At 60.3% G+C, this 17,782-nt stretch overlaps 1 protein-coding gene across 1 annotated transcript in view; it reads left to right on the top strand.

Annotated features, from left to right (window-relative positions):
* Positions 1–563: 563 nt before the first annotated feature.
* TMEM132E (transmembrane protein 132E) overlaps positions 564–17,782 on the top strand; it is a 28,104-nt gene continuing 10,885 nt past the window's right edge. Inside the window, exons 1-3 of the mRNA XM_075032568.1 lie at positions 564–658; positions 13,334–14,231; positions 15,159–15,299. Of these exons, the coding sequence (XP_074888669.1) occupies positions 586–658; positions 13,334–14,231; positions 15,159–15,299 (1,112 nt within the window). The 5' untranslated portion in view covers positions 564–585. The remainder of the gene's footprint in view (positions 659–13,333; positions 14,232–15,158; positions 15,300–17,782) is intronic.

The following is a 17,782-nucleotide window of genomic DNA, read 5'->3' as shown; positions in this document are numbered from 1 at the left end:
TGAAGAGCCGCGCTTGGAAATCTTATTTTTATTCTTGTGCATGGGGGGGCTGGCGACCTGCTAGCCCTGCAGCATCATCCTTCATCAGCACATCTTTGCTTTTTTTTTTTTTCCGGGAGGGGGTTACACGTGCTCTTCTTCGCCCCCACCCCCCCTCCGGCTCCTGAGGAGGAAGAGGAGGAGGAGGAGGAAGAGGAGGGGGACCCGCCCCCGCCGGCTGGGCGCTCCCCTGGTCGCCCTGCAGGCTCTGGGGAGGGGGGGTGCGGTAAATTTGGGGTGCAGGTTGGGGAGGGGTGGGGGGCCAGAGATGGGGTGCTCTGCTCGCTAAGCTGGGGGGGGCAAACCCGAGCCCCCCCCTCTAATCTGAGCCGGGTCCCCCCCCCCCCCCTCCCCAAATTCCGCCGTTGGCTGCTGCTCCCGGCTCGCACGTGGTTGGATTTAGGGGATTTCTGCGGGTTTTTTTGGTGCTTGGTTTGGATTCCTTTTTTTTTTTTTTTTTTTTAATTTTTTTTTTGCCACGGGGGTGGCTCGGGGCCCAGCCGCCCCCCCCCCCCCCCCAGCTTTCTGGTTGCCCCCCACCTTGCAATGGCCTCTCCGGAGAAGATGCACCCTGGGCCGGCCACCCTGCTCTGCTGTCTCTGCTCCCTGCTGCTCCCCGGTAAGTGCTGCTGGCACCGGGGGGGGGCCGGAATATATCTATTATGTGTGTGTCTGCAATACGGGGGGGGGGGGGTGTTTGCACCCATCTCCCCCATCCAGCCCCATCTGCCCCCCCCAGGGGTAGCCCCTGCCCTTCTGTACCCGGCTGGGACCCCCCCTCCAATCTCAGCTGCCACCTCCCCTGGTTCTCTGTGCCCCCCCCCCCTAGCGAAATGGGTAAAGATTAGAGTTTATTCCTGGCTTAATGAAATGACAGCTTGTGTTTTGCGAGCGCTTGCGGCGGGCTGTTTCCCTGGGTAGGGAGCAGGATGGCGGGGGGGGGGTAAATGGGGCGAGGGGGGGCTTTGCCCCCCCCTCCCCTTGTCTCCTTAATGCAGAGCTGCTTTAGCAGGAGGATCAGGGGCTTTATCCGCTATTATCCACTCGCTTATCCCCCAGACCCGCACCCAGGCACTTTCCCAGCCTGCGCCGAGTTAACAGGGCAAGCGCTGCCGAGGTGGTATGATTTTGGGGTGTGGGGATGGGGGTGCAGCCCCTGCCATCCCTCTGTTTTGGATTTTCCCCCCCCTCCATGGGTTTTAGGGCAAGGGGTTTGGGGCTGGTGGTGCTGCCCCCCGCCCCGCCTGTGGCCTGGGCAAGGGGGGGGCTCCCCGCTGCCTGCGCTCCCTTGCCCTGAGTTGCATCCAAATCACTGCTGTGCCATGGCCGAGCTGTGGTGACATCCCGGCCTGCCCCGGTGACAGCCCTGGGGACACCGGCACCTGCGACCGGGGGCTTTTTTTGGCGAGCGAGGCCAAAGAGGGGTCACGCATCCCAGGGGATACGGGGCTGGTTTCCGTGGATGGTTTTTTTCGGATGGTTTCTGTGTAAAACCAAGCCCCACGGATGCTCCAGCTAAAGCGGCTTTCCCTGGCAGCCAGCTTGGCCAAGCAGAAAATGGGGGGCTGCTGGCAGTTTGGGGGGAACCACTCAGACCCCTCCTGCCAGCCCGGCTCTGGCTGTGGGCTTGGCGTGTCCTGGGGGCTGTGCTGCCCAGCTCAAACGAGATCCCCCCGGGTACCGGCGGGGGTCTCTGGACCGTGCCCAGCTCCATTTCGCACTGGCAGCCCATGGCCGAGACACTTCTGGGGCTCAGGCAGGGCTTTTTCGGGCATCCGCAGCCCCCCCCGAGGCTCTTTGGGGAGCTGCTCACCCACAATGGTGAAATAAGGAGGAGGGGGGGATGTTGGGAGTATTGCGGGGAGCTGGCAGGGGGTTTCCCCCCTTAAAAAACTCTGACCCCAACAGAGGAGCAGGAGCGGAGATGCTTCAGGTTGGCGAGCATCGCAACTTTACGTAGCATCCTTTGGGGTGGCAGATGCTGCCCCCCTGTACCCCGAGACCGGGTGCTTCTTGGGGAGCTGCCCAGGCAGGGTTTGCTGGGCAGAGCTCTCCTCTTTGGGACCGGCAGGTTCAGGGGGTTTGCAGGCAGGGCTCTGGCAGCCGGCGGGGAAGCACGATCTCGATTTCTTCCGCTTCTCAATTTGCCTGGATGAGATTCAACCGTCTGGGTCGGTGGTTCCCCACGGCGGGTGCGCTGCCGAAGGCGGCTGTCGGCTTTGCTAGCAGGTGATGGGAAACATCTCCGTGCGAGTGATCCATCAGGAATCGCCTCTGGTACCAGGGGCTGGATGTGGCCCCCTGCTCTCCATCCCCTCCTGGCCATTTCTAAGCCCCCCCCCGCCCCGTTGCTGCTGGGACACCAACAACCCTGTGGGTCAGGCCTCTGGTTTATACCGGGACAAAATCTGGCCCCTGGGCTGGGGGATGCGATGGGTGGGGGGGTCCCCGTGGCGGCGATGCCAGCGTGAAGCGGGCGAGGGTGGCCTGTGCCGGCTGCAGGGCCGGGTCTCGCCATGCTGCCGCGGGAGGATGCCTGTGCCGGCGGAGAGAGAAGCCTCTGCCAGGAGTTTTTAGGCTCTTTTCAGGATGCGCAGCTGCCCTCGCTGCCGCTTCGGCCTTTCCTGGACAAATAAAGGTCTCGGAGGGAGCAGGAAAAAGAGGCTGAGAGCTCCTAATTCTTCCAGCCTTTCTCACAAATGGCTCGGGCTGGTGGTGGGGGTCAACTGGCGGTGAAGCAGCACGCTGCTCTCCTGCCTGGGATATTTTATTCCCTTTTCCCTTGTTTTTTATTTAAGAGCAACCCTCGACGCCAGCTTCGCCCCCGCTGCGCTCTCCGCCGGCACTGGGAGCCGCTTGGCTGCTGGCCCCGGATCAGCTGCTTCCAGAAAGGGATTTTTTGGCACCTCTGGGGTGGGATGGCCCTGGGGTGGCCCCAGAGCTTGCAGGAGGGACGGACGGACCCCGAGGCGAGGCTGCGGCACGGTGGGGGTGCCGATGGTGTGTGCTCGGTGCGGTCGTGCTGCGAAGCCGCGAGGGACCTGTCGGGATGTGGCACAGGGGGGATTCACCCACCGGTTTGTAAAATAACTTGTGGCGTCCGTGGGGTTGAGCCTGGACTCCTGCGTCTTCTCTCTGCTGCCTGCTGAGCCTCGTACCCGCAGCGTGCCTCAGTTTCCCCTCTCCCAGTGGCAGCACTCCCCCAGAGGCAGTGATCCAGGGGTTTTGGGGTTATTCAGCATCTGTCCCGGCACGCAAGGCAGGCTTGGGGTCCTGCGCTGGATCCTACAGCCCCGACGCCTCCATCCCGCTGCCACTGGGGATGGGGCCATGCCGGTCTCCCGTATCTCCCACCGCTTGTTCCCACCTTGGGCCAGTCCCAGGCGTGGGGCTGGGGGTGAAGGACGATGCTGTGGCCCATGGCTCCGTCCCTGGTGGGGGGCTCCAGCCAGTGCACCCCAACCCTGGTGGAGGGGGGGGGAGGATACGGACCACCCCCCATCCCCGTTTTGGCTTAGAGCATCTCCAGGCTCCAGGATTTTCAGACCAGCAGGTGGAGATGTACAATAACTCGCTGCCAAACTGGGAACGTACACCCGGCTTTTGCTCATTTAACGCCCAAACCGGGAACGTACACCCGGCGTTTGCTCACTTAACAGCCCCCATCCCGGCCGTGCCGATGGGGTCAGAGCGGCCGAGCACCCTGAGCTCCAGCCAGGTCCAGAGAAGGGGCAATACGACCTTTCCCTGCCTTGGGAGGCAGGTGAGAGGGCAGGATCTGGCCTCTGAGCTGGGTTAAACCTGGCACAAGTTTTACCTTTGGTGCCGCAGAAAAGGGGGTCACCCAAGGGCCCACTCCATCTCCCCCTAACCCTGCTACCTTAAATCCCAGCAGGATGCTTGTGCTGGGACGTGGGGGTGCGACATTGGACACCCGACCAGGAAATTGGCTTTTCTTCTCCCCTTTTTGTCCTCTTGGTGTTGTTGAGGAAAGAGAAAAGGATGAGGGATGCTATCAGTGGCATGATGGAAATCCTCTGAGCGATGATTTTGGTAAGCATCAGTCACAGGGTTTGGCCCTGGGGATTTCAAGACGCGTTAGGTGCCTCGATACCTTCGGCCAGAACTGTCCTTTTGTGTGTGTGTGTGTGTCTGTGTGTGCACGATGCTGCACCCCGGGCTCAGCCCTGCTGTATCGCTGGGGGAAACTGAGGCAGGGTATTGGGTGGCAGCAACCCCCTGGCTGGGGATTGCTCAGCAATTTTTAGAAACCTGGCTTTTTTTGTTGTTGTTTGGTTTTTTAAGTGCTACTATTTAATTAACCCCACCATGACTGGCTGCTTAGGTGCCTCCTCGCCCAGCTTCTCTGCATCCTGAAAAGAGGAGGAAAGGAAAACCCAACCCAGCTGGGGGTCCCTGCAGAACATCCCTAACATTGCACCGGCACGTCCCGGTTCCATCCCCTCCCGTAGCCCCCAAGCTCTAACAGGGAGGTGGGCAGCAGGATGTGGCCTCATCCTGGGAGGTGCAGTGAGATGATGGGTGAGGGAAGGGGTGTTTACGTGGCATAACCTGATTTTTTTTTTTTTTTTTTTTTTTGGCTCCTTCAATTGCCTGGCCAAAATAGCCCACGATGGGCGTGTGGAGGAATCGGCGAGCTGCCGGTGCGTTCCCCTCCCGCGCGGCGCCTGTCGCTGCCGCCGTATGGGCATCCCATCCATCTGGAAAAGGTCACTCTTGCTAATCTAATCAGAGTCTTTTATTATTAAATACACGGCTCTGCTAACGAGCAGCTCCCCAGGGAGGGAGGGAGGTGGCTGCTCCAGCAGTGGGACATGCTGTGATGGGGCCGGGGACCCCAGACGGTGCCTTTGGGGATAGAGTCCCGCTCGGGGAGTTTGTCTGCATGCGATGCCAGAAAGCGAAATAGTTCAATGGTGTGAAGTGAGGCAGGTCCTGGTGCTCCTTGCCGAGGGGAGAGGAGGTTGGAGGTCACCGTTTCCCTGAAAATTGGGAGAAACAGGGTCCTCCAGCCACGTCTGATGGTGGCCCAGCCATCCCCACCCCAGGGGAGGCACCAGCTGGGCTGGGGGATTTATGGACTGTCACCTCTCCCCCAAATGCCCCTGGGTTTGGGGGATGTGGCTTTCCTGGGGACCAGTCCCTTCATTTTTCCAAAGCTCTTGCCTGACCTGTTGCTGCTCCCCACTGGGCACACATCCTTCGCCGCCAGCTGGGTGCTGAGCCCCTCGCTCGCTCGTCTGGCCTCCTGGGAGGATACCGTAATCAAGGCAATTCGCAATCTTCTGATGAAGCCGTCGACTCCCGCTGGCGAGCATTTTCCCATCACTTGGACAATATTTGCCATCCTTGATTTTTCAATAGCTCTGCTAAAAGCCCAAGCGGATGCTGCTGGGGTGGCTTTGCTCCTGCTCTCAGGTGCTGTCACCTCCCGTCTCCTGCAAGGGTTAATGGGGCAGGTTTTGCCCTGATTAAATGGGCTCGGTGAGGCTGGGCTCTTCCCCAGGACCAGCAAAAGTTGAGAATGAATTGATTTTGAATTTATTTTTCTGTAAGGAAAAGCTACGTTTTTCCCTCTGGAAGATAAATAAGGTTGAAAATGCAATACCCGCCGCTGCCGGCTAGGTGTGGTTGCTGGACGCGCTCCTCCCTGGGTACCAGCTAAATTAAAAAAGGAAGGGGATGTATTCGAGCTGCGTGTGTTTGATGCTGTGCCTGCTTTGCTGAGTGGCAAAGTGCTGAACTGGTGAAGTCCCTGGCCCAGTGCCTGTCCCCAGCTCTGCTTCTGGGGCTGCTGGGATGCGGTTTGGGGCTGATGCTGGACCCCAGCCCCGGTTGCTGGGGTCTGGGGCTGGATTTATCTGTGGCTCCTTGTGCTCCCTGGGTGCCTCTGGAATCGAATCCCGCTCCGGCTCCAAACGCAGCCTGACACACGTCACCGGGGGGGAAATGAATCGGTGTCTAATCAGTCTGAAATGTGTCACTCGGCACAGCCTGGGGGACGTATTTGGTGTTCAGTTTTGGAGGGTGCTGGGAGGATGTGTCTGCTCCTGGCTATAGTGGGAAGGGACAGAGAGGGGACAGGGGGGGTCCAAGCAGGACATGTGGCTTTGGGGGGGGTGGGGGTGTCACTGCATCGCCTCTACCCCAACACCGTGATGCTGGGGGCTTCTCCCTCGGGAGCTGCTGTCCCTGTCCTTGCTTCCCCAGGCCACCCTTCAGGGCTCTCCCTTGCTGCCTGTCCTCCTCCTCCTGGCTCCCGGAGGGGGTTATTTGGGGAAACCATCTGTGCTCGCCTGCTACTGGGGGGGCTGCTCCCAGCTCCCGGCATGGGAGGAACCTAGCATGGGGGCAACCAGCCCAGGACCCACCACAGCGTGTGCTGGGGGCTCAGGGGCTGCCGGCTTTATCCCAGGGCTGCTCCCCCCCCCCCCCACCTCTTTTGGAGCCCCTGGGTATCCCTGTGGACATTCATGGTCAGGCATTTCCTCATCCTTTTCTTTCCCCCCTTTTTAATTCATTTCTTCATTTTTCTTCTTCCTCCGTAAAGGCCCTCTCCTCCTGTCCCCCGGCCTGTCCCTTGCCGTGATTTGTGGAAATTGCTCTAAAGTAGCTGCCACGTAAAAGCCTTGCCTGCTCCAGGAATTTATGGCAGGCTGCGCCTCTGCACGGCACATCCCATTTAGGCCATATTTATTTATTCCTTTAGGTTCCTTGCTTTTTTTTCCCCTCCCTTTTAATAATTTCCTGGGGGAAATGCAGAGCTCAGCACCGCAGCCTGGCGTGGCACTGGGATGGTTCCCTTTTGCTTAGTGCTGCCGGCCCCGCAATACAGGCTGTGTGCTGGCCTGGGGCTGAGTCCCACCAGCATTTCTTATTTTATTGCTTCTGCTGATGAAGCTGGGCTGGATCTTTTGGAGAGGGAGAAGTGTCAAGAATCTAAAAGAAAGGAGAATATAGCAGTACTCACCAGGTATGAGCACAACCCTGTATTAGACACTAGAGAATCCACTCCTAAGCCAATGCTGCTGCTCACTGAAAGACTTGATTCACTTTTCCTGGCCAGCACCCACTCAATTCCTACTCCGGGCTGATTTTTGGGAAGCCTGAACCAGTTTTACCTCCTGGGTTGAATGTTGCGGTCCTTGATACCACAGGGGTTCCCAGCCCTGTCGCCCCATCGCTGCTGCGGCCGTGGGCAGAGCTGGGAGCTGGGCGCATCCCTACGTCCCTCCCTTCCCTGCGGCCACAGCCAGGGTGTCTCACCGCCATGTGCCTGGGGAAGGTAATTTTACATTTGTAACAATTATTCACTTAATTGAGTTCCAATTAGCTGGGACTGGATACGGAGGCTGTCGGCGCGTTGGAGGGAAGGGAGAGCTTGTTGTCTTTTATGTCGCCGAAAACAATTTTCAAGGCTCTGGCTGCTGGGAAACATTTTGGAGGTTTCCACGAGGGGCTCACTTGTATTTTCTAATTTCGACTTGTGCTTTATTACTGGGTGTTTTTTCCCTTGGGTGTGTGAAAGCGTGGAGTGGAGCAGGGCTTGTGTTGGGGCTGACTGAGTTGAGGTGTGGAGGCCTCCGTTTCCCCTTTTTGTTGTTTTTTTAGGACGTTTGGAGGTGCTGACCCCGCTTGGGTGGGTGTGTAACATGGCAGGGATGAGTGCTGCAGGGAGGGAAAGGGATGGGTGCGATGCCCGTTCTCGGGTCGGGTGGGGAGATGGGGCACGAGCCTGGTTCTTCCCTGGACCACCAGGTTTTGGGGCTCTGAAGCCTCGGCTGGGGATCTGCGGATGCTCGGGGGAGCGGGGTGGCTTTATGCTGGCTTGAAACGAAACTGTAGTTGGGACAACTGTGCTGGTGGCCTGGTGAGAAATAGCCAGGTTGGGCTTCATCCTCGGGGGCTGCAGGGTTTTGCTGTGGTTCCCCGGCTCTCGGCATTTTGGGCAGATCCGTCACCCCGTTGTCTCATCTGGGTGCTGACCCACGTGGGGAAACTGAGGCAGCAGCATGTCCTGCCCTCATCTCCCTGATTCAGGGATAGAATCATCACCTCGTCACCCTGATATTGGGCTGGATCTAGGGAGAATGGGAGTACTAGCAGTCCCGGTGGTGCTGGCAGCCCTGTGGCCGGGAGAAGAAGCATCCCCTGCTTGTGTTTGCAGAGAACCGGAGATGATAGCTGTGCCCTGGGGTGCTGTGGTTTGCAGGGTCCCAGGGCCTGTGTCTGGGGTTTTGGACCACTGATGGAATCGTGCTGGCCTTTTCATCCTGTGGTGAGGAATCTCAGCGACTGGTGACTGCCGAAACCCCTCCAAAGGAGTCCCGAGATGGGTTTGAAGCCAACGTGAAGCCCTCTGCTAGGGATGATAACACAGCTCCCTGCCACCCCCCTGCCATCCCACCCCACAGCCCTCCCCATGTATTTAGTGAAGGTTTTATCATCGTGTCAGCTCGAGTCATTGCCTTATGGACAACTTTCCCTGCTTGCTCTGAGGTGGGACCACCACGGAAGGCCAGCTGCGATGGGCTGGCGTGGGCTACGGCCACAGCGCGTGGCAGTGGCCGGGCAGGAGCCGGGGCTGGTGTCCCACATCTCTGGTATTTTGGGATCTCCCTTGGAGCTGCATTTGGTCTGTTGATGCGCCAAGCCCCCAGTGCCGCCTGTTAAAATCATGAGAGGTTTTAACCCGCCTGGCATGACCTCAAACATCTCCTCCCTCTTCTCCAGTGCTTTTCCTATACGCTCTTCCCCTGCTAAGTGGGGATATACGTGCCGGGAGCCCCCCGCCACATCCCACGGGATAAGCCAGGATAAAGATCCCCCCTGGAGCGTTGCTAAAGCGATCCCTATGGCAGACAGCTGGGGCTAAGCTGGAGCTCAGTGCTGGCTATTGGTGCTAGATAAGAGGAGGAGGAGGAGGCTCTTCAGCCTCGGGACGATGGGTGGAAGCAGGAACGGGGCTGGCGAGGCTGCAGTGGGGGCAGGATGGGGGGGCTGAGCTGCATTCCCCCTGTGCTCCGTTTGCTGGGGATTTGGGGCAAGAAGGGAAGGCGAACGAGCTGGTGTCCCCCATCAGCCATAGCTACGTCCAGTCTGTCCGTCAGCCTCTTTTTCCCGTGTGTCCGTCAGTCTGTCTGACCCCAGCATCCCCAAGCAGGGGGCACGGAGCAGGGGGGTGGCCGGTGGTGACCAAAACCCTGCGGTGGAGCCCTCACCGAGGGGGGACAGGGAGGGCTTTTTGGTGCTGCAGACCCCCAGAAGCATCAAGACCCCTCGGCCTGGGGAGGGAGGGGGGGTGTCTTCTTGATTTTTAAGGCATGGCTGGAGGGTGCTGTCCCCACGTGCCCTCGTGACGGGGAGAAGCAGATCAGCCCATCTGGCCAGGCGGCTGCGGCCGGTGTGGGGCACATCTGGCTGGGCAGATGTGGGGGCTCGGCGAGGGGCTCGCTGGCAGTTGTGTTTCCATCTCCCTCTCTTTCCCCCTCTCGCCGCTGTGGTTCGCAGGTCACGCGGGCTGCCGTGGGGTGGGAAGGAGGGGACGCGCAGGAGTCCTGTCGCATCCCGCTGTGGGGCTGGGGTGGCTCTTCAGCCCTGGGGGGTCCAGGCAGCCCCCAGGCCAGTCGGAGCCTGGGCAGGCACAAAGATCTGCTTTTTTTGCTTGCGGTGCCGAGCTGCGAGGGTGGAAGGACCATATGGTCCCCTCTGCGCCAGCCTAATAAACCCGGGAATGCAGGTCAGGCGCTGCAAATCCCGTTAACCACAGCGGACCGCAGAGCGACCAGGGCTTAACCCTTCTGTCCCCCCAAACCCAGCCAGAGGTGGGGGCGTGAGAGCCACCTTCCCTCCCAGGGGCTGCTAGAAATCAGGGCAGGGGCTGGGAACAGTGGCGTGGGGGCTGGAGTCTCCTGAGCTGTTCTGCTTGTCTGTCCATCCCTCCATCCACCCTTTCTCCTTCCGTCCATCTTCCATCTCCTGAGCTGTTGTGCTGTCTGTCCTTCCTTCCATCCTTTCTTCCGTCTCTTGAGCCATTGTGCTGTCCATCTGTCCTTCCCTCCATCTCCTGTTCTCCCTCTTCCGAGAGCTATTCTCTTGCTGTCTAGCCGTTTCTGATCTGCCTATCTCCATCCATCCATCCATCTAGGCACCCTCCACTCTCTCTGCTGGTTCATCTATCCTTATCCACCCTTTCTTCTTTGCTGCCTAGCCAGCCGCCGCGCATCCATACAGCCATGCATCTCCTTCCCCCTTCTCCTTCCCTCCCCACCCTCTGTCCCTCCGTGGCGCAGAGGCTCGAGCTGGGCTGGGCTGTGATCCACTCTCCTGGCACCCACCCCAGGCTGGATGCGGCTGGGTTAGACCCTCTCCCGGCAGGATTAGTTTATGACCAAGGAACGGAGGCGCCGGTCCCGTCCCCCTCCTGGCGACAGATTATAGCATCATTTAAATGCATTTTGTCTGTGGAAGGAAATAGCTTCTCTGGGTGCCGGCAATCTGCCTGCGCTGAACTAATCGTGACCGTCGCGTTAATCTCCATCCCAGCTCATCCCCGCTCCTTTCCCCCATCCGGCGTGGCTGGGGTGCAGGTCTGTGCGTGGGCTCGGTGCCGGGGCCACCCCAGGTATCCCCATCGCAGCAGGGCTTGGCCTGAGTCGAGCAGGGTCCCCCGCACACATCTCTGCCCGGCTACAGAGAGGAGAGGGGTTTTCCTTGCCCCCCCCCCCCGGCATACAACCCCTATTTGCCGTCAGAGAATCCCCATGGCAAAGAGGAAGGAGCCGGTTGCTGGGGGTCTCTGCCACGAGCTGGGACTGGGTGCCAAACTGCAGACGAAAACCCAGCTGCTTTTGCCCTCCCGGTGCGGTGGGTGCCCCTCGCTGGCAGGGTGCGGGCTGGGTGCTCGCTGGGGTGGCACAGAGGCTCTCCTGTCCCCCCACCCAAGGGACAGGGGGTGACACCAGGCGTTTTGCACCATCCCAAGGGTGGGTTTTGCTTGGGGCCGAGCCGGGCGGGTTTTGGGTGGGTTTTCTTTGTGAAATGACCTGATCCTTCCCCAAACCTGAGAGAGTTTTAAGGGGTAGGACCTGATGCTATTTCAACGAGTCAGTTAAACGTAGCCTCTTTCCCTGGCTGCCTGTGCCTCCTTCGGTCCTGCTGGTACCTCACACAAGTGGTCAGGCTCGTGTCACTCCAGCTGGTGGATCCTTTTCTGCAAATAATCTCATGCCTTGGAAAAAAATCCCCTTTTCTAATTGCTGGGGATGGCAGGAGCAGCCGTGGCTGTGTCAACCGGGATGCAGGGAGGATGCAAACCTTCACGTTTCGTGGCAGAAAGCAACCTCCACGAGCTGGAGGAGCAGAAGGCCCCTCGCTGCTGGTTATTTCTGAGCAGAGTGGCACCCGTGGGTGCTTTCTGGGGCTCAGCACCTCTCCTGCAGCTCCTGGCTCTCCAGGAGCTGGGAAAACAGAGCAGGCGAGCGGGACAGGCTCCGCAGCCGGTGGCGAGCAGGGTTAGCGTGGCAGGAGCCGGAGCTGTGCCCACGGCGGTGCCGGCATGGTGGTCTCGCTGGTGATGCCAGCAGCGTGTCCCCAGCATCCGCCCGGCCCCGGGGAATTCTCTGCCTGGCTCTCAGACAAGTTTCCTCCCAGGCTACGTAGCTGCAGATGCTGCCCGTCCCCGTATCGAGTGCTAATCCTTTTATGAGCCCTCTAAGCTGCTTAACTGCCCTGTGCACCGCAGCAGAGAGTTCCCCGGGTGGGCTGTGGGGTCCCCTTTAGTCCTGGGGGGTCCGGCCAAGGCCGTGTTCCCGGCTGGGGAAAGCCTTGGGCTCCCGACAGGCTCTGAAGCCCCCACCGGGGAGGGGGCTGAGCCATTCCCAGGAGCGGAGCCGTCACATCCGCACCTTTCGTCGCCGTCTGACACGGGTAATTTGGGCTCTCCTGCTTGGGAGTCGCTTGGGAGCGGTTGCAATCAGCGCCGGGAACGTGGGGTGCGGGGGGCTGGCAGAGAGCCGCGGGGAGCGGGGGGGGACCCAGGCCTCCTGGGAATCGCTGGCAGCCGCTGGCGGATGCAAAGACCTTGAGATGTCTTCCAGGCTCCCGCGGCTGCCGACAGAACGCGTGCCATCGGCGCGGCTCCACGCCGACTGCCTTTCGCAGCATCTGCTTTAGCAGAAAGATTTTCGTGGGGTTTCTCTCCGCTTGCCCGCCGCGGCAGCGGGGTAGCCGGCCGGCTCCATCCAAGGGGCTCGGGCAGCTCCAGCCCCCCAGGAGTGCGTGGCCAGCAGGCACCGCGCGCTGCCCGTGCCGTGGCTGCCTGCTCTGCCTTTATGATGTTTATTCCTTTTTTTAAAGCAAAATGGTCAAAACGAAGGACAAAAGGGATTTCCTAAGGGCCGTCAGACCTGGGCGCTGCTGGGGTTTGCACAAAGTGGCCCCAACATCATCTCCATCGCTTTTCCACCAGGTCGTGTCCATGCCTGGAAAAATTGGGGTTGGGCCGGCTTTGGTGCACAGGGACAGCACCGTGTGGGTGGCACTCCTGGGTGGGTGACAGGTGACAGACCAGCTGTGACACCACCCTTAAGGGCAGCCCATGGGGACGGAGCGGGTCTGGGGTGAAGAAGTTGATTTAGTCACCTTCCCCGTGTGATCTGGGAGCTAAAAGCAGGAGGAAAGCCTTGTTCATAGATACTTGATGGGATCTGCCAGCCAAAAATTAACCTGGACCTGCCTAATTTTTGGTAACAAGCCTCTGGAGAAACTCAGCATCCTTTTCTCTGTGCATTTGGAAGCAGGGATGTAGCCAGTTGTGCCCTATTCCTATAAGTGGGTCTGTGCTGTTTCGGCCAGTGCCTTGGCAAGTGTGCCGGGGTGGGCGACCAGCACTTCGGGCTCCCCGGGGGCAATACCGAGGTTGGATGCGGCTTCAACACACCCTGGCCCAGCCTTGGGCAGCCCCCGAGCATCCCTCCTCGCTGGACACCCCATCCCGTGCCGAGGGTGGGTTTGGTGAGGCTGGAGCCACCCGCCGGGAAGCACAACGATGGCTAAGGTCCCAGGGAGGTCTTCTGCGTTTTTAGTTTGCGGGAGAGAAACCCAGCTAGACTCCCGCTGCCCTCGCGAGGGGTCCGGGGTCTGAAGCAGCGACTCCTCCTTGCCGTGGGGCTGGACCGCTCCCACCTGGGTTTGCTCTCCCGGCTTTGGGGCTCAGGAGATGCTCCGGAGGGGGATGCCCCATGCTAACCTGCACTCTCCATCCCCTTCACAGCCCACGCCAAGGGGCCAGCCCCCAGCCCGGAGCCCGCTGAGACCCCCGGTGCCATCACGCTGCCCGTGAGCTACCGCCTGTCCAACACCCGCTTGGCCTTCTTCCTCAAGGAGGTGGGAGCCAGCCCGGCGGGCAACGGCAGCGCCCCGCTGCAACGCGCCGAGCCCTTCGTCGTCTTCCAGACCAAGGAGCTGCCCGTCCTCAACGTCACCCTGGGGCCCTTCAGCACGGGGCTGGTGCTGCCCAAGGAGCAGCTGCAGCCCTCCAGCACCCTGGAGGTCCCCGACCGCCTCACCGTCAACTGGAAGGTGCGCGCCTTCATCATCCAGCCCCGGCTGGTGGCCAACCAGCCCGTGGTCCAAGTGCTCTTCTACGTAGCCGGCCGGGATTGGGATGACTTCGACGTCACCGACCGGCTGCCCTGCGTGCGGCTCCACGCTTTCCGCGACGCCCGCGAGATCAAGAGCTCGTGTCGCCTGCGGGGCAGCCTGGCCATGTGCCTGGTGCAGGCAGAGCTGCCCCACGCCTGGTTTGGCCCCCCGGCCGTGCCGCTGGGCAGGCGAAAAAGCCCCGAGAGCCTGGAGGTGCCGGGCGAGAGCCAGCAAGCCGAGCTCTACTACACCCTCCATGCCCCCGACGGGGCCGGCCAGTGCCTTGGGGAGATGGTCCCCCGCCGGGGGGCTGGGGGGGCCAGGACCGAGGGTCCCACGCAGCACCCGCTGCTGCGCATCGGCAGCGTCAGCCTCCTGCAGCCCCCCCCCGGGCAGCCCATGCAGGAGCATCGGCTGGACGGCAACGTCTTCATCCGCCTGCCCGACAAGCCCCTCAAGCCAGGCGAGGTGCTGAGCATCCTCCTCTACCTGATGTCCAACTCCACGGTGGAGCACTTCACGCTCAGGTAAGGTCCTGGGGCCGCCCCCAGCCCAGGAGCAGCCGCCTTTCGAGGGGGTGGTTGTTTCGGCTGGGCTGGGCGAGGGGAAGAGAGGATGGGGAGGGTGTGTTGTGTTTCTGGGACCTGTTGGGGGCTGGACCGGGTCTGGCAGGGCTTTGGGGAGGTGAGGGAGGCTGTAGGAGCAGTTGATGTGGTTTTGCAACGTTCTGGGACTTTGCAGTGGGAGCTTCTCGGAGGGAAGGGAAAGGTTGTCCGCCCAGGTTGTCCACCTCTGCATCACCACTAGGGTCTGCTGCCTTTGCCCTCCCAGTTGCGCTGGGATTAGGGCCCCGCCAGCAGATGTGGGCTTGTTCAGAGCCATTTTGGGGACAAGGTGTGTGGTATGGCCACGGGGCTGCTGCGGAGTGAGCTGGGGCTCCTTGTGTCTACCCGCATCCTGCTCTTGTGCCCACCTCCTAATGCCGAGCACCCCGGTACGGGGAGGTCCACGGGGACACCCCCCCTTGCTGCATGTCCCTAAGGATGGGAGGATGACCCCCGGCCACATCTCTTCAAAGGGCATTTACAAGTGTCTCTGTGGCCGCTGGGCCAGCGGTGAGCCCCTGGCATGGGGGACATGGCACTCCAGGCTCTCCTGTCCTTTGCCCCAGGGATGCCCAGCCCCACAGGGGTGTTACTGTCTTGGGGGGCAGCACTGGGGTGGGGGGACCGAACTCTTGCTGGAGGGGTGATAGGGGGGACAAAATCCTATGAAAAAGAAGGGCCGGGGTGGGCTTAGCCCCACGGCGGTTGCTGCCAACCTGGATGATATTTCCGACAGCCAGGAGGGACTGGGGGGAAAAAACCCACCCCCTGCGCCTTACGGCAGGGTGTCCGGGGGGGTCCACGGGTGCCCAGGGCTGAGGGTCTGGCCCTGACTGTTGCTCTCTGCAGGGTGAAGGCCAAGAAAGGCGTCAACCTGCTCAGCACCAAGTCGAGGAGCGGGCAGTGGTTGGTGAGCTCGGAGCTGCTGACGGGCGGCAAGCACTCCACTGCCACCGTCGATGTGGCCAGGGCGGATGGTGCCGGGCCCAGGTAAGGGACCCCCCTCTCCCTCCCCCAGCTCTGGGGGAGTTGGGGAAATTGCTGGGGTTTGGCCCGAAGCCGCTCTGCTTTCATCCCCATCTTGGGTGCCTGGTTGGCTACAGTGCCATGTGGGTGCTGGCAGGGGAAACTGAGGCACGGCAGTGCACAGCCTGGACCGTGGGACTTGGAGGCACTGAAGGGGGATAAGCAATTTTGGGGTCAAACTCTCAGTCCAGCTGAGGTCAGGGTAGGTCCTGCAATGACGTGGGAAGGGCTTAATTTTCTGTGTGGTTTTAACCTTGGCCAGCACAGTGTAGCTGGCTAAAGGGCAGGTGAAGGTGGGTTTTGTGGCCCAAGGTGGGCAGGTTTGTGGCCAGACAGGCAGCTGCCAAAGGGCTGTGTGAGGTGGAGCGTTCGGGTCGGATCTGCTTCGTGGTCAACACAGGCGACCAAGCTGGGGCTCAAGCAATGCGCTCGTAAGTCGTGGGTACCATTTAGCAGCTGCATCCCTGGCTCTGAGCTGGGATCGCCTGGCCATGTCAGATGCTGGTGGGCACGTGGTGGATTTTGGGGCTGAATTGTGAAGCCAGGGGGGATCCCCCAGTTTGGGGTGGAAGTATTTTAATTTTTTAAGAAGTTTTAATACCCTGAGAGGCAGTAGCTCTTTGCTGACTATCCTGGTGTCTCCTCTGGGAAGGAAGAGGAGCAGTCCCCAGGCAAGGTCCCATCTGGACTCTAAGGTGATGGATGAGTGTCGGATGGGGAGCACGAACTAAGGCAGCACCTGAGACGGGCAGAGCCGGTTCTGCTTGACGCAAGGATGATGCTCATCCCTGGGGCTCTGGGAAAGGCTCGGGTCTGTTCAGGAGAGTCCAGGGAATAGAAATGAGGATGGGCGAGGACCCACAAAGCCAAGTTGAAAACCCAGAAGCTGCTCAGCCTGGAGAAGGGGAGACAGGGGACTGGCCTGTGAGCGCACAGAGGCTGCGAGGGTGAGGGACAGCTTTGCTCCGTGCATCCACGTGAGCAGGACACGGCGAGCAAGGGCAGGGGATGGGCTCGGGGTCAAAACCACCAACAGGAAAGACTCTGAAGTGCTGGAAAACAATTGTTCCCAGGCTGTGATATCTCCATCACTGTGTCTTTGGGAAAAGGGAGACAAGTATCTCCAGGAGGTGGGTTAAAGCGAGTTGATGTGCTTGAGCCGTTCCTGCCCCCTGCGTTAGAAATCTCCCCATATCTCTGCCCTTACCCCATATCTGAGAGAAGCTGGGGACGAGCTCTTGCAGAAAGAAGATCCTCAGCTCTGACTACTTGGAACGTGAGCTCAAAAGCTATCTGCAGAGAAACCCCTCCAAAGGCCTTACCCAGAGGGTGGATTTTCCTTTACCCCACACCATCGCTTCCAGATACAAAATGCAACAGTGGCATCCAAGCCCGCAGCCCTGTGGCTGACATTGGAGCGTCCCTGTAGCTGACATTGGAGTGTCCCGGGGGCCATGAGCCCCCCCCCCCATCCTCTGCAAGGCCACCCCAGCACCCCTGCACGTGGCTGCCAAACCTGCCGGCAGCGAGATCCTCTCCGCTCCCCCCTTCCCTCTCGTCTGCCGCCGCCGCTTCAAATCAGCCTGGAAAGGTTAGAGACGGAGGATGAATTTAAAGTGATTACAATCACCTTTTAGACAAACAACTCCATCAAATATTAACGGAATGGAAAGTATGAATGACTCAAAGCCGTGTTGCCCTCCGGGCTGTGCAGCCGGAGGAGTTTGCCTCGATGGGGCTCTGGAGGCTTTTGGCAGCGCTGGCTGTGCGAGGAGGGGGCGAGGGCCCTGAGCTTTGGGGTGATAATGGCCAATTTGGGATGTTTTGCACCCCCAGCAGCTGCATCCTAAGTTATTCCCCCAATGTGAGCAGCCCAGCTCTTGTCTCAGCTGTGGCTGAGAGCAGATGATGCTCGGGGAGGGCAGAAGGCGGTGGCTGTCCCCTGGCAGGGCTCCTGGGATGCCCAGGGGCACCCCATGGTGAGGAGTCCCAGCGCCGAAGCCGCAGCTCTGGTTTGCCTTTGAACCCGGCTCTTCCCGGCTGTATTTAATACGTCTGTGTCGGAAGAGGCAGTGAGCAGCCCAATTCCTTTCTTCAGACCGGGTAGGCTTTGGCAATTCCCCTTGCACCCCCAAAGCTGCCTTGGGGGCACAAAGTCCCAGCAGGACCCCACCAGCCCTTGCGTGGCAGCTCCACTGCAAAGCCCATCGTCCCCGCCATGGGACAAGGGGAGCAGGGCTTGCCATGGCCTGGAGCAGCCCCGGCTTCTTGTTCTCCTCTTTCTCTGCTCCCTTTCACTCATTAGGTATTTATCAGAGAGAAACTCGACTGTATCCTGCATCCCTAGATCGATGGGACCTTCTCAATAGCTGCTACACTGCGAGATGAGAGCGGAGCCGGTCCTGGCTTCCCCTTCCGCAGGGATTTCACCTTTCCTCGCCCTCCTC

This window comes from Buteo buteo, chromosome 7, assembly GCF_964188355.1.
Source record: "Buteo buteo chromosome 7, bButBut1.hap1.1, whole genome shotgun sequence".
NCBI classification, from domain to species: domain Eukaryota; kingdom Metazoa; phylum Chordata; class Aves; order Accipitriformes; family Accipitridae; genus Buteo; species Buteo buteo.
Note: the sequence above shows the minus strand (reverse complement) of the source record. Positions and strands in the feature narration are given on the sequence as shown.